This window comes from Nothobranchius furzeri, chromosome 19 (genome assembly GCF_043380555.1).
Source record: "Nothobranchius furzeri strain GRZ-AD chromosome 19, NfurGRZ-RIMD1, whole genome shotgun sequence".
NCBI classification, from domain to species: domain Eukaryota; kingdom Metazoa; phylum Chordata; class Actinopteri; order Cyprinodontiformes; family Nothobranchiidae; genus Nothobranchius; species Nothobranchius furzeri.
This window is the reverse complement of record NC_091759.1, coordinates 21090939-21105631: the sequence shown is the minus strand read 5'-3', so window position 1 is coordinate 21105631 and position 14693 is coordinate 21090939. Positions and strand designations below refer to the sequence as shown.

At 43.5% G+C, this 14693-nt stretch overlaps 1 protein-coding gene across 1 annotated transcript; it reads right to left on the bottom strand.

The window, feature by feature from the left end:
- Nucleotides 1-1203: 1203 nt before the first annotated feature.
- On the bottom strand, nucleotides 1204-14382 carry nobox (NOBOX oogenesis homeobox). The gene is made up of 9 exons (XM_054745297.2): nucleotides 14219-14382; nucleotides 11238-11926; nucleotides 8840-9002; nucleotides 8660-8766; nucleotides 8357-8487; nucleotides 8164-8288; nucleotides 7659-7920; nucleotides 3619-3935; nucleotides 1204-1783 (listed from the first exon to the last, which is right to left on the bottom strand). The coding sequence occupies exons 1-9, from the start codon at nucleotides 14250-14252 to the stop codon at nucleotides 1350-1352; spliced, it is 2262 nt and encodes a 753-aa protein (XP_054601272.2). The 5' UTR covers nucleotides 14253-14382; the 3' UTR covers nucleotides 1204-1349.
- Nucleotides 14383-14693: the final 311 nt, after the last annotated feature.

Genomic DNA, 14693 nt, shown 5'->3' with positions numbered 1-14693 from the left:
CTGCTCGGAGGTCGTCTTCTGGCCTTCGGCTGCTCTGAGTTGGTCTTCTGGCCTTCGGCTGCTCGGAGGTCGTCTTCTGGCCTTCGGCTGCTCAGAGGCAGTCTTCTGGCCTTCGGCTGCTCAGAGGCAGTCTTCTGGCCTTCGGCTGCTCAGAGGCAGTCTTCTGGCCTTCGGCTGCTCAGAGGCAGTCTTCTGGCCTTCGGCTGCTCAGAGGCAGTCTTCTGGCCTTCGGCTGTTCGGAGGTCGTCTTCTGGCCTTCGGCTGCTCTGAGTTGGTCTTCTGGCCTTCGGCTGTTCGGAGGTTGTCTTCTGGCCTTCGGCTGCTTGGAGGTCGTCTTCTGGCCTTCGGCTGCTCGGAGGTCGTCTTCTGGCCTTCGGCTGCTCGGAGGCAGTCTTCTGGCCTTCGGCTGCTCGGAGGCAGTCTTCTGGCCTTCGGCTGCTCGGAGGTAGTCTTCTAGCCTTCGGCTGCTCGGAGGTAGTCTTCTGGCCTTCGGCTGCTCGGAGGTCATCTTCTGGCCTTCGGCTGCTCTGAGGTCGTCTTCTGGCCTTCGGCTGTTCGGAGGTCGTCTTCTGGCCTTCGGCTGCTCAGAGGCAGTCTTCTGGCCTTCGGCTGCTCGGAGGTCGTCTTCTGGCCTTCGGCTGCTCAGAGGCAGTCTTCTGGCCTTCGGCTGCTCAGAGGCAGTCTTCTGGCCTTCGGCTGCTCAGAGGCAGTCTTCTGGCCTTCGGCTGCTCAGAGGCAGTCTTCTGGCCTTCGGCTACTCGGAGGTCGTCTTCTGGCCCACAGCTGCTTGAACGTGGTCTTTTAGCCTTTTCCTTTAACATGCTGGTCATAGGTTTTCTCTCTAATCTCCTGAGACAACTTGTAGCTTTCTGTGGTGGTACACACTCTGATGCCAAACAGCTCTGTGACTACCTCTAAGTTTTTAATCAGCATACTGCCTGATTACTGTGGCTTTGAAGAGAAACAGCATTGCATGGCAGGCAGCTGGATAAACCAAAATCATTTATGCCTAAATGTGGTATTCTCCTTCTAAAAGGTGTGTTTAAGGACAAAAACATAAATGTGTGCATAGAGACTGAAGAAATGAGGGGAAAAAATAGGAAAAAGTACATCTAAAACTTCTCATTCAGATGATCTGTGGTGTGAGAATGTCTAAGGAAGCTTTGGTTTATGACAAAGAAACCAGGTAAAATCATAAAAACATTTAACAGAGCGATGAACGTTTTATTAGAGGGGAGCTCCACCCAGCCCAACAAAGCCTTGTTGTGGTAACACTTCCACTGTAAACATTCTGTTAACACAAGCAGCAACTTTCTCACACACACACACGCACACACAATAACTTAAACTCAAAAGTGTATGGGGGAGAAATCACAGTGGAAGTGGCTATGAATCTCTCTCGGGCTGTCAGAATCCATTTTAACACAAGATGGCGCTATGGGGCTTTCTGGAGACGGAGAGCTAACCTGAGAGGAGAGCAGCGATGAAGAAGCCTTGTTGGGGGTAATCTCTCCTCTGAGATGAGGAAGCCGTAGGGAGGACACAGGTTGGAGGGCGGCGTTGTCTGTTTGGGTCTGAGTGCATGAGGAATGCTGGAAGCTCGACCCATGATCCACCAGCGGGAAGAAGGAATGCTGAGGCAGGCCGGAGGTGGTGGGAATCTGGTGGTCAGGAGCCGATCCCATACTGGGAGGGTAGGCAGAGGGATGCTGAGCTCGCTGGAGTGTGGCTGGCTGGTTGTACAGGTTATTCCATGGATATGATGGGAATGCCGTTATCCCACCTGTTAGGAAAGACCAAAGATAATAATAATAATAATAATAATTTTTATTATTATTAATAATAATAATAATAGAAAACCAAAGTGTTAAAGCCAAGTTCTTTATCTTTTACGGCGTAACCAAATGAAATTATCTTTGAAAGCTTGACCTTTCAAATTAAGAGTTTAAGCTTAAACGTGTCATTTTTCTTTTATTTAAAAAATGTTGAGCAAAAAGGAATTTTACAGATCTACTTCAGTGGTGAACATATTTGTGCCTGTAAAAAAAACTAATAATAAACCCAGCTTTGAGCACAAGTTTATTTAATCCTCATTTCATAACTGACTAAATTGCTTTACATGTTCAAATTTTGCTTTTCTAGACTCAAATATATACAAATATGAAGATTTCTGTGGGATTAAGAGTGAAATTGCTCCTTATGTCAGAAAGTTGCCCGAACAAAGTTTTAGTTTAATACTTTTGATGGAAACTCAATCAGTTTTTAACCAGTTTTGGTTTGAAATGATGTGAAGTGACCTGCTTTTATTAGTTGTGCTTTGTTGGACAAAAACTGCTAAGCAGGGTTTCAACTGGATGCGTAAGCAGAGAAGCGCAGTACACTGCTCTCTTTTCCATTTGTAGTTTTTAATCATTTTCATTTTATCTTAATTTTATTTTTATTATTTTTTTAAATATTTTTACATTTTAGTCGTTTTTGTGAAGCGATTACTTTAAAAGGTGTGGTTCACTGAAAAACCATTTCTAATGATTATTTCTGATTCTAACGGGTCACTCTGAGTGTTTCATGCAGGCTGAACATGAAAATAGTCTCCTACACCTATCTCCTGCATTAGCTTCTGACAAAAAATAGACGGTGAAATGTCTCAGCTAGTAGAAGCTAACCATTAGCTTCTGAGCTTTTTGCCCCCCAGAGTAGGACTTACAGGATATTCATTCCTACTAGAGACCACTGCAACTGTATTGATTAAACATGTGAACCACGACTGTAAAAGGTGCTAAATAAAAAAAAAAAAACCTTCCTAGTACCAGTAATGGCTTTGTTTCCACCAGGCATGCAGCAGTGTGTATCGTGTGCATCCCAGAAGCGAAGCGTCACCTTGCTCCAGTAATTTTACACGCCGGGTCTTTTTTCACGCGCTACACTTCCATAACGGATCAAATCAACAAAACAGAACAGAAAAAATTTCAAAATAAGACACCTACAGATTTCCTATTCCTCAAATGTAATAGACCTTAAATAAAACAAACCACAAACCTTTTGAAAAAATGCTACAGCCTTTTTCCTCCTTGTTTGTTATTGTGTGAATCACTCGTAATGTTGCTACTCTGATTTTGGGACCTCGCGGGAGCAGCTGGATGGAACTCACCAGGAGCCTCTGCGAGTTCCTTTTCTCTTGTCTATTTAAATGTAAACATTGCTCAGCTTCAGAGAAATTCTGGCGCTTTGAGAGGGACCAAAGAGCCAAGTGTGGCTCCAGAGCCGCAGGTCGCAGTCCCCTGTGATAAAAATGACTTCCTGCTCTTGGTGGCTTTGATTATCTGTGTCTCATTAAGCCCAGCAGCTGTTTCTAGTCCTTCCAAATCTCTAAAAACGCAGCAGCTGCCGTCCAGCTTCATCATCCTCATCTACTGGAAGAAGATGTGCGCTCCAGGCAAAGAGCGCCAGCCTGTAACAACTGACTTCCTCTTCAGAATCATAATGCAATCTGGACTCGGAGCCTGAAGATAATTACTGCAGAAAACTAATTTCCATCCTGTCCCGTGATTTGTGTAAAAACAACATTGCTTGAACTACATTTCAGGCGTCAGACGGAACTGAAATCTGATTTGAACTTACTGTTGTGAGCAGCTGGCTGCAGCAGGATTTGTCCCGAGTTCTGAGGCGGTAAATAGGAGTGACCCATAGTGGAGTAGGTCACCACCCCGCTGGAGTTTCCTCCAGGGCCAAAGGTCAGGTAGGAGGTGGGATTGGAGTCAGGAGGGTTAGGTGTGAGGTAGGGGGACAGGGTGAGGTAGGCCATGTGGGGCACAGAGGTCTGAGGCTGCTGCTGCTGCTGCTGCCTGGTCGGGTACGAGCTCTGGCCCTGGTACAAAGAGCTGCTCTGCTGGCTGGAGGTCGGGTAGCTGAGCTTCTCAGCAAAGTCAAAAAGGGAACTGAAGGAAACATAAAGAGACATTCTGTTACAAGTAAATTTGTACATTCATCCTAAACCTCTGCTCATAATAAATCAAATTTGAGGTTACAGTAAAATCAAATTTCACCTTAAATTTAACCAGAGCTCAAGCAAATTTGATCTAGTGCACATGCACATTAGTGACACATGAGGTCAGCCATAGCATCACCGGAAAATCACGAAAAAGGTTGTTGCAGGTCGGGAGCATTTTAGAAGCATTGGCTAAATCTGCAAGGTAGATCCTGTGTTTCCACGGCAACTGTGGCTCAAATCTTCAAAGGAAGAACGTTGTGTCTGAAGACGAAGAGAGACAGCCGCCTCTGTAGGCTAATGTGCTAGTTAGCTGCTAATATCATCAGCTACATGTACTGACAGCTGTAACATTAGCGGTGATGGCCAACATTTGTTAATCAGTGGAGTCTTGGGTTTACATTAGCTAGCACCACTAGCGGGCACCTTAAGCTCGCGTGCTACCGCTACTAGCTGACGGACTCCTGATGTTGCAGTGTGTGGACCTACAATTTGTATTTGTTTTCATGTATGAATGGAAAATTTTAGGTTACTTCCTGTGAAACTGTCTTTGCAAGAATACTGTGAGTTTTCTAGAAATATAAGAAAATGTGGAATCTACCTTTAGTGTTTGTGCTGACTCGAGCATGGACGCTAATTACCCTTAGCTAGCTTTTGAACCACACACTGCATCATCACACGGTACAAACACAAATGTTTTATTTTAACAGAAAGCCCGTGGTGGCTGATAGCAAAGAGTGACAGTCGCCTCTTGAAGCTAATCTGCTAGTTCACTGCTAACATAAAAGCAGAAATCCAGAGTCTTTTCTGAGACGGCACCATCTAGAGGCAGAAAAATGTATTTGCACCTTAACCCTTTAAGACCTGCCACAGAACGAGTTCGCCAGAACTTATATTTATATTTTTAGATGCTGTGGTGCCATTTTTTTGAGTATTTCAACCTTCTATACATCAATAAAACCCTTACATTCTAAATTTTTATTATATAAATGTAAAATGTTCATAGCAACAGAATACCATCTTGCCACAGGAGTCCCCCAGGGCTCTGTACTAGGACCTCTTCTCTTTGTCATATACACCACGTCACTGGGTGAGATCATTCGATCACATGGCTTCTCCTACCACTGCTATGCAGACGACACCCAGCTCTATCTGTCATTTCCACCGGATGGCCACACTGTCTCTGCACGAATATCAAACTGTCTCTCTGACATATCAAAATGGATGAAATCCCACCATCTCCAACTCAACCTCTCTAAAACTGAACTACTTGTCATCCCAGCAAAACCATCCATACAGCACAATATCTCAATCCAGAATGACTTCCTATCTCTGGCTCCTTCAAAGGCAGTTCGAAATCTGGGTGTTGTGATTGATGAATACCTGACCTTTAAAGATCATGTTGCCTCTGTTGCTCGTTCATGCTGCTTTGTGCTGTATAACATACAAAGCATCAGACCATACCTAACACAACATGCCACCCAGCTCCTGGTGCAATCTACTGTCATCTCCCACCTCCATTACTGCAATGCCCTTCTAACTGGTCTTCCAGCCTGTACTGTGAGACCTCTTCAAATGGTCCAGAACGCAGCGGCGCGTCTGGTCTTCAATCAGCCAAAAAGACAACATGTCATCCCTCTGTTCATTGAGCTCCACTGGCTACCGCTAGCAGCACGCATCAAATTCACATTGCTAACACTAGCATACAAAGTTCAAGATGGTACGGCTCCCATCTACCTGAATCCTCTTGCAAAGGCTTTCGTCTCGGCCCGGCCGCTCCGGTCATCACAGGATTGTCGACTAGCAGTGCCTACACCACGCTCAGGATAATCCACTCTTCTCATGCATCGTTCCACAAATGTGGAATGACCTACCAAGCACTACCAGAACAGGGGCTTCCTTTTCAATTTTCAAGAAACTCCTGAAGACCCTGCTCTTCAGAGAGCATCTTCTAAACTAGCACCCTCCCTGCACCCGTCCCCCTCTCTACCGTCCACTCCTTGTTCCCTCCTCTCAATGATTCATCATGCTGCCTCACTGCCACCTATGACTGACTGGAAATTGTTTGTCGTTGATGTTACTGTTGTTGTTGTTAGCTTCAAAGGCGACATGCCGATTATTACTTGTAAGTCGCTTTGGACAAAAGCGTCTGCTAGAGACATAAACATTTGACTAAAATATGCAATTACCTATACAGAAATTGAAATTCTTATTTTTTTTACACATATTTTACATTATACAGAAATGCCACAGCTTTATCCTTCAAAATTGTCAATAGAAAAAAGTTTCGCACAATCCTTTCAAACAACCACAAATTTCTGTGAAGCGCTTCCATAGAATAGTTTCTGAGATACATTCATTTATATAAACTGTTACAAAAACAATAATAATCTGCAGGAGTCTAACATAATAATGTTGAATATTTGTCGCTAATTCTTCATTAGTATATAGTTTTCCTTTTCTCTCACTAATAATAATAACAATAATAAAGAATATTGCATAAATATATACGTGAGGAAACTGAAAGTGAAACTTAAACATCCTCTGGCGCTGTAATGGCGTCAACTGCTTCGAGGATGGAGGATGTACCGTTTGGCGGGTCAGTGAGTCATCAAAACGTTCGTAGTGGTGTGTGTGTAGGATGTGTTTGTCTAACGTTTTATTGCGAAAAATCACAAGAAAAAGCCGAAAGACTGGGACTACAAAGATCTACAATTTGCGGGAAAATGACGTCAAAGCAGGTGATTGGGTGAGTGATAATCATGTGACAGTTCAAGTTGACAAAGTCATGATGTTTATTCTAGCGTGTGAAGCCGTGTGAGCTGCAGATCAGAACGGCACAGCGTCTGTGTCTGAATGAAAACGATTTTCTTAATTGCGCATTTTGGTTGTTTTTTGCAAACTCATTAGCGGAAATACGCAGCGCTCTGGGACAAGTTCAGTGTGTGAGATTTAAGTGTAACTCCTCCGGTTTAATATGCAAAAAAAAATGTTGTTCCATCTTATATAGTTTCAGTTCTACAGGCATTTGAACACAGATATGCAAATGGGATCGCCGGCGAGACAAGGTCTTAAAGGGTTAGTATTACCTTATCTATCAATGCATCTTTATGTATGAGAGAAGTCATCAATCATGCATCTGCCTAAGTATTTCTGCAGACACGTGTGCACTCTGTGATTGACATCTGTACATACGCAAATGTCTAACGCTATAAGCTAACGCTGAGCTGTTCTCAATTAAAATTGCATGGGGCTCTTTGGTACAGGTTGCGGATTTAGCAAAATAATTTGATGTGAAACTCATGAGACAAAAGAGAAATTCACTTGTTTTGAAAATGGACTGCAGTACCCAAATTTGACCACATGCAGTAGATTTACATATTGCACCTTTAAGCCCAGTACCTTGTTTTCTTTATTCTCTATAAGTTGAGATCAGCTATCATCTAAAGTTAGGATAGTGATGGTTACACTGGAGTAGCTGCTTGCCGGTGCGAAGAGCTACAATTTACACACGATCCGATTAGTCGACTAATCGCCAAAATAAACGGTGGTTAGTCGACTATCAAACAGTCATTTATGGCACCCATCTGCCCATACAAGGCCCTCTGAGCCTCCAGGAGACATGAGTTATCTTCCAGTATTCATGTTACCATTAACTGAATTATGGGCTGACCTGGTGTCAGTCTGCAAAGTCTGGGTGTCACAGTGGCCCGAGGAGGAGCCGCCCTCCAGAGCATCTAGGAAGAGAGGCGGGGTGTGGCCTGTGGTGTTGAGGAGAGGTAGGTTGGTGCCGACCGTGTTGTACGAGGAGGTGAAAAGTGGGAGGCTGGCTCGTCGCAGAGGAGGGGGGCTGCGCATGGGACGAGGATGGTACTCTGGTAACCCCCCCTGAGCAGAGGGCTGGTGCTGACCCACATCTCTCCCTCTGCACTGATCTTGAAAGCAAACACAAAGATAGAACAGGAAAAAAAAACAGTGGTTGTCGAAAATCAGCTAATATAAAATCAGAGAAAGAGCAGAAGCAGTCTTATTAATGTGAACATCGTGACTTAAGTTGTGAACCTTTACGCCGTTTTCTTGTTACTTAATCACAATGAGTTCATCTCGTTTTAGCTCGGTATTTTCAGAACGTCAACCCCGTCTTTACGCAGATTCATCTTTAGAACAGCTTTATGCACCTGGGCTGTTGAGGCTGTCCAGGAGGCTGCTGAGGGAGGGCGGGGTCTGGGTGGGGAACGGGGCCGTCGGGGCTAGCTGAGGTAGAGCAGCAGCAAAGTGACTGGAAAAAACAGGAACTTCCTTCCTAAACAGATGAGGGGAAAAAAATCAGTGGATCTAGAATAAAAGGTAAGAGGAAAACGAGTGGCTGACCTGTTGGCTGCCAACACGGTCATGCTGGGATTGATATTGTGATTAGGATTGATGCTGCTCTGCGAAGGCTCGGCCTTTCCTGTGACGGAGCGCGCTTTCCTCCACTTTGCTCTGCGGTTCTGAAACCACACCTGAAAAGACAGAAGCATGGGAGGGAAAGGAGGAATGTCATGATGGAGGGAGGGAAGAGAATCAGTCGGCACAAACAGAAAGGGAAGAAGAATTCTCCTACATGCTAATGATGAAGTCTTCCTTCTAAGAAGACTTTCTTGAAGGTTCAGGAGAGGAGCAGGACAGACTCACCATGATCCTCTGAGGGGTGACACCGACGGCTGCGGCGATGACTTTCCTCTTCTCTGCATCGGGATAGTGATCCTCCTGGAACAGTGCCTCTAAATGCGCTAGCTGATCTAAAAGCAGAGCCAACATCCAGCTAAGCTCTCACATCTAAACATGAATAAACAGAACAGACCCGGTGATCACCTGCGCTGTAGAGGGTCCGTGTTTTCTTCGGCGCCGGAGGCAGCGGGCAGCCGTCCAAGTTTTCCAACTCTGGGAGGGGAGGAATGCTCCGGGCCCGACTCCGACCTCTGTTGTTGTTGTGCCGGACGGAGCGCCGAGTGGAGTAGACCGGAGTTATCTCCACCTATCACAGATCAGACCACCATTACGGTTTCTAAACTGGGCTCGGACTTTTCTCCGGACCATTAGAACGTCTGACCCAGTGAAAGCTGTGATTTTCTTAGTCAGAACTTTATGGCCCCAGCAATTAATTTCCAGTAGTGTCTGTCCTCAAGGACGGCAGCACGGAGATAATGATTCTCATCTTTCTGTTCATTAGTTGGTTCATTAAAAGGAAAAAAAAGCTGCAATTATCCAGAGCCTCAGGTTCTCCTCCTTCAGATTGCTTACTTTGTCTAGAAGACCATTTAGGACCCGAAGGTATCGGACTTTTCTCCTGATTCAGAACAAGAACAGAAATGTATTACTGAAAGCTGAAATCCAGTTAAAGGTACAATCCAAAATGTTTTTCTGGAGCATTTTTGGCCTTATTCTTTAAAAAGCTCTTCACATGCTAAAGGCAACCAATAAATTTAATGTACTGTATAGGGATGGGTACCTTTGACATTTGAATCGATCCGGTACTAATTCCCGGTACCTACGAATCGATACCGGTACTTATTACAGTGTTTATTATTTCAATTCTATTTTATAATTAAATATATATTTTTCTCAATATTTAACCATATTTGATAAATATCACGATAAATAACATACAACTGTTTGTATTTTAACATCATCCTTGTAGTTTTATAAGCTGATAATTAAACTGAAGCAAACATCTTTACTGTGAACTAAATTTACTGTGTATCTTCATTCCTTTTGCCGCCTTTTTTCATTTTTCCTACTGGGAATTTAGAATTTCCGAGGAGAAAGCGAACGCACCATTAGCTGATAACAATGGTAGCAATGGAAGCTAACATACCAAGCTAACGTTGTCTTGAACAGTTTATTTAGCTGCTGGAGAAGATTAAAACGATGATGCCTCACACTTAGATCGTTGTCACTGGTTTCGTCTTCACCCAATCACCCGTCGCATTTAGTAAAGTGAAGCCAAACTTTAGAGCGGAATTCGGAATTCCGAGGAGAAAGCAAACGCACCATTAGCGAAACGGAAGCTAACATATCAAGCTAATTATATTTACCTACCGGAGCAGATTAAGATGAGGATGTCTCACTTAGATCGTTGTCGCTGGTTTCATCATCACCCAGTTACCCATCACATTTAGTGAAGTGGACCCAAGCGTTAGCGTGCGTTCTTTCTACCATGCTGCTCTGATTACAACTGGTTCGCAGCGACCGACGACATAACGCTCTTGCGCATGCGCAGCTGTTTTGGCAAGTTCTCGTTATGAAGGACGGGTACCGAAACGAGGCACCATTTGAAATGACGTGAATCGGTGCTCGGTTGGTACTATGGAATTCGGTCGGTACCTTAAAAAGTACCAAATTCAGTCCTCATCCCTAGTAATGTATGCTTCTCTGAAACATAGAATTCTGGAAAACCTTCATCCAATCGTTGTGAACGTCCCATTCTGTATGGATTCTGATCCATTCATCAAAATGTCCATCTTTCGCCCTTGGAAGTGCTCGAATCGTGCGTTCTTGGTTCGGAGCAGCTGAACAGGAAGTGAAGCCAGAGCCGGGCTAGCTAGCGTAAAGGACGGAATGTTCCGTTCTGTTTGAAAATTTCGTTAAAGGAGTTGTTGACTATGTTCTGTTTAGATTCTGGTGTGGTTCTTAGCGGGTAACGTTTAGGTGATGGACCTGTCCTCCGTGAATGCAGCCGGTTCTCTGTCGGCTGGTTGTTGCCTTGGCAACACCTGTTTTGAGTCTGAGGAGGGTCGGGCCGGGATCTGGAGGTTTGGCGGGTTGCCAGGCCTTCCTTGGTCCCCCGCCAGGCCAAGAGTCAGACAATAATAAACAAGGATGAAAGGAATCCTAAAGTTTAAGTTTAGCTGTGATTATTTAATTTTGCTTTGGGGTTTAAATGTGACTTAGAAATAAGCCTAAAATTCTATATTCTGCTGCTTCCCGCCTCAAAATACAGAGAAAATGGTAACAGATTCTGTTCACCACCATAACAGTTCATAACAAACACAGGAGGCGGAAGGCGTGCATCTTTTCTTGCAGGTCACACATGGCAGGTGAGTGATTTAAACCCACGCTGGGTTAAGAGGGAATATTTTAAAATCAACTATAAAATCATCATCAGATGTTTTCAGTTTTCTGTGATCAGAAAACCTGGCCTCGTCTTTCTAAATAAGCATGTTAAAGGCAACAAGCACTAGTTGGGCTGACGTGAATGTCATCTCCTCACCTCCAGAGTCTGTGAGGTCTGCGGGGGGAGGCTGTGACACTGCGGGGGACTGTGAGCTCGTTTTGTCCCGTGGGACTGAGGAGGTTCAGGCTGGATCTGGACCGGAGGCTGTGGGTACAGCAGGGGAACTGGAACCGGTGGACAAAACACCCCCGTCCCCTCCAAGCCCAGGTAGACCGAGTCAGACAAGTCGCAGTTGCTCAACAGGCTGACGGAGGGCTCCAGCAGAGCCAAGTTCTCCTCAGGGCTCATCGCTGGCATCTCCTGGACCTGACTTTCCTTCTCCTCCTCCAGCTTAGCAGAGGTGTCCTTCACTGCTCGCCTGCTCCTCACCTGGTCGCTCTGCTTCTTTCCTCGTCTCTTCCTGCTCTTCTTCTGCTCGCTTTTCTTTGCTGAACCTTTTGCTACTTTAGCCTTTTGTTTATTGGCGTTCGTTTCCTCCTCTGTCCCCTCTATCTGCTGCACATCCTGCGACTCCTCCACTCGCTCCTCCATCACAGTCAGCTCCATCTCTGATAAAGCAACTTGAATAGCTTTTTTCTCCTCTTCCTTCGTATCTCCGTGCACCGCCTCCTCTCTTGTCTCTTCATTATCCCCCTGATCAGACACTTCCTCGTCTCTCCTGGTCGTCTCTTTGCTGTTCTTTGTTTCCAAATCTTCCAGCTCTTCACACAACAGGCTCGGACAGCCTGAAACAGATTAAACCAAAAGTAGTTTTCTACTTTTTTTAGTTTTCCCACTAAAACGTACTCCATCACTGAGATACGCTGCTCACCAAACGTCATTAAATGGGACATTTGAAGTGTTATTTACAGTGCAGGAAAAAAACCTGTTAAAATATACAAATAGAAGGATTTGACCACATTTTTGGATCCGATTAGAGGAAAAATTAGTGTCTGCAACAGCAAGTCGGGAACTTGTATGAAATAACAATAAAGAATATGTAAAAGTATCCCGTTACGGTACTGTGCATGCATATTTTTAACACGTCAAATAATTCTGAATAAGACATAAACAAACAAGACATGTAGACATTGTCAGAGTTAGAAATTAAGAAATTAAATGTAAATAATTACTGTTTTCTTTAACTTTTGATTAGTTGGGGCTCTGACTGACTACGTGTTCTTTAAATATAGATGAATTTATAGCCTGGAGACTGCTGTGTCCTGTGGACAACTGGGGACAATAATAGGATATTGATCTTCTGGAGTTGTCATATATGGGGAGAAAATGTCATCAAGACAATCCGTCTGTGGGAGACGCTTGACGGAGAATATAGAGAAATCTCATCAAATTCTCTTGAAAACCTAACAGCTCGAAAATTGTGTTTTTTATTAAATTAAAGCAAAGTTTGAAGAAAATTTCTGGTCAAATCTGATTATGTCTACATGCTCCAAACGTTTCTTTATTGTAAAACTGCTTCTTGGTAATAAATCTAATAACCTTTTCTGTGAACTGGTGTCAAGCCAGTCTCCAGTTTGTTTTCTGTTCCCCGTCTATTCAAGTTATTACGGGAATGGATGTGGAAACCGGATTTCAAAATACAAGTCAACTTCCGAGTGAATAATTTGATATTTTAAGAACATAATAACAAATAATTTAGGCTTGTTCACTATTAGCGCCCTGTCAATATCAAGGTAATCTTATTTTGGATTTCAAAGTAAAAGGCCTGTGAATTTTCATTTTTGAACTACTCTTTCAATTACTTCAGAATTCTCTTAAAAGCAAAAGTCATATTTCCAAAGAGCAGTTGCATTTTGTATCAACACTATCAACCCACAGCAATTTGAAATTGCCCATATTTGACCAACTCTTTTAAGGATTTCATATGAATATCAAAACATCAAAATGTTTTGATATTCATATGGTATCACTGTGGGGTTGTGTACTGTTGATATAAAGTGGAGTTACCATGTGGAAACAGCAACTTTCCATTTTAGAGCATTTTGAAATTGTTAAAGTTTGGTCGTATATGGGCAACTTTAAAAGGCCTTTATTTTGAAACGCAACATCAGAATGTTTTGATATTCATATGATATCACTGTGGGGTTGTGTACTGTTGATATGAAGTGGAGTTACCCTGTGGAAACAGCAATTTTCCATTTTAGAGCTTTTTGAAATCGTTAAAAGAGTCGTCAAATATGGGCAATTTCAAATTGCTGTGGTTTGATAGTGTTGATACAAAATGCAACTGCTGTTTGGAAATATGACTTTTGCTTTTAAGAGCATTCTGGAGTCATTGAAAGAGTAGTTCAAAAATGAAAATTCACATGGCTTTTACTTTGAAATACAAAATAAGATTGCCTTGATATTGACAGGGCGCTAATAGTGAACAAGCCTAAATTATTTGTTATTATGTTCTTAAAATATCTGATAATTCACTCTAAGTTGACTTGTATTTTGAAATCCGGTTTCCACGTCCATTCCCCTAATAACTTGAATAGACGGGGAACAGAAAACAAACTGGAGGCTGGCTTGACTGCAAGTCTCCAGCTGGAGGCTGGCTTGACACCAGTACAGTACTGACCTCCATACACTCTTAGGACTCTAGTGTACAGCCTGAGTCATGCTGATGTGGCTAACTTCGTTTTTAAACATCTTATTGCATTTTAAAGTTTTAGTGAAGTGACTATCTGAATGGAGAGGCAATCTGCAGTGACGTAATTAAAATCCCAGGTGCGCAGCTCCTCTGCCACCTCACCCTCCGGCTAATTAACTCCTGCAGCTAGCTGCAGCTAACCTAGCTAACCTGTCGCCATCATGTCCAAACAGCGGGTCGTGGATGTTAATAACCGCGTTTTCACCTTTTTCTCGGCGGGCCGAGCAGCAATAGGTGCTGCACTCGGAAGAGATAAGAAATAAAAAAAAAGTGCCCCCAAATAATATAAAGTTCGTCACACTGCTTGTTCACTTAAGTGGCGGCAGAGGCTCGTGACCGACCCTTAAACAAGCCAATTAAACAATTAAACACCATTTCTCACCAAAGTCTTCGGGTACATCACGGTCTTCATCCATAGCGAACGCCAAACCAATAAAGCCGAGTTAACAATCAATTAGGCCACAGGTCACGAAGCGAGCGAGTCCGGACCAGCAGGTTAATGAGGCTGATTGATTGATTAGGCCTTCAGGAGCGGTCCCGACCGGAATAGATCACGTGACCAGTGAATGGGAAACAGCCAATCACAGAGCGGTCTGTTCACCCATCCTTGAACTTTTCACACTTTAGTCCTAGAGTCAGCATTTTGAGTTTCCATTTCGTTGGTGTAAGATGTAATCAAATGTTACATTCAAACTCAAAATTGTGAGTTTTAAAGTCCTTAATATAAGATTTAAAGTCATTATTGTGAGTTTCAAAGTTATAATTCTGAATTTCAACTGCATTAATGCAAGACTTGGTCATAATGTGAGATTTTCTACTCACTATTCTGAGTTTCTGAGTGATTTACTAAACCCTTG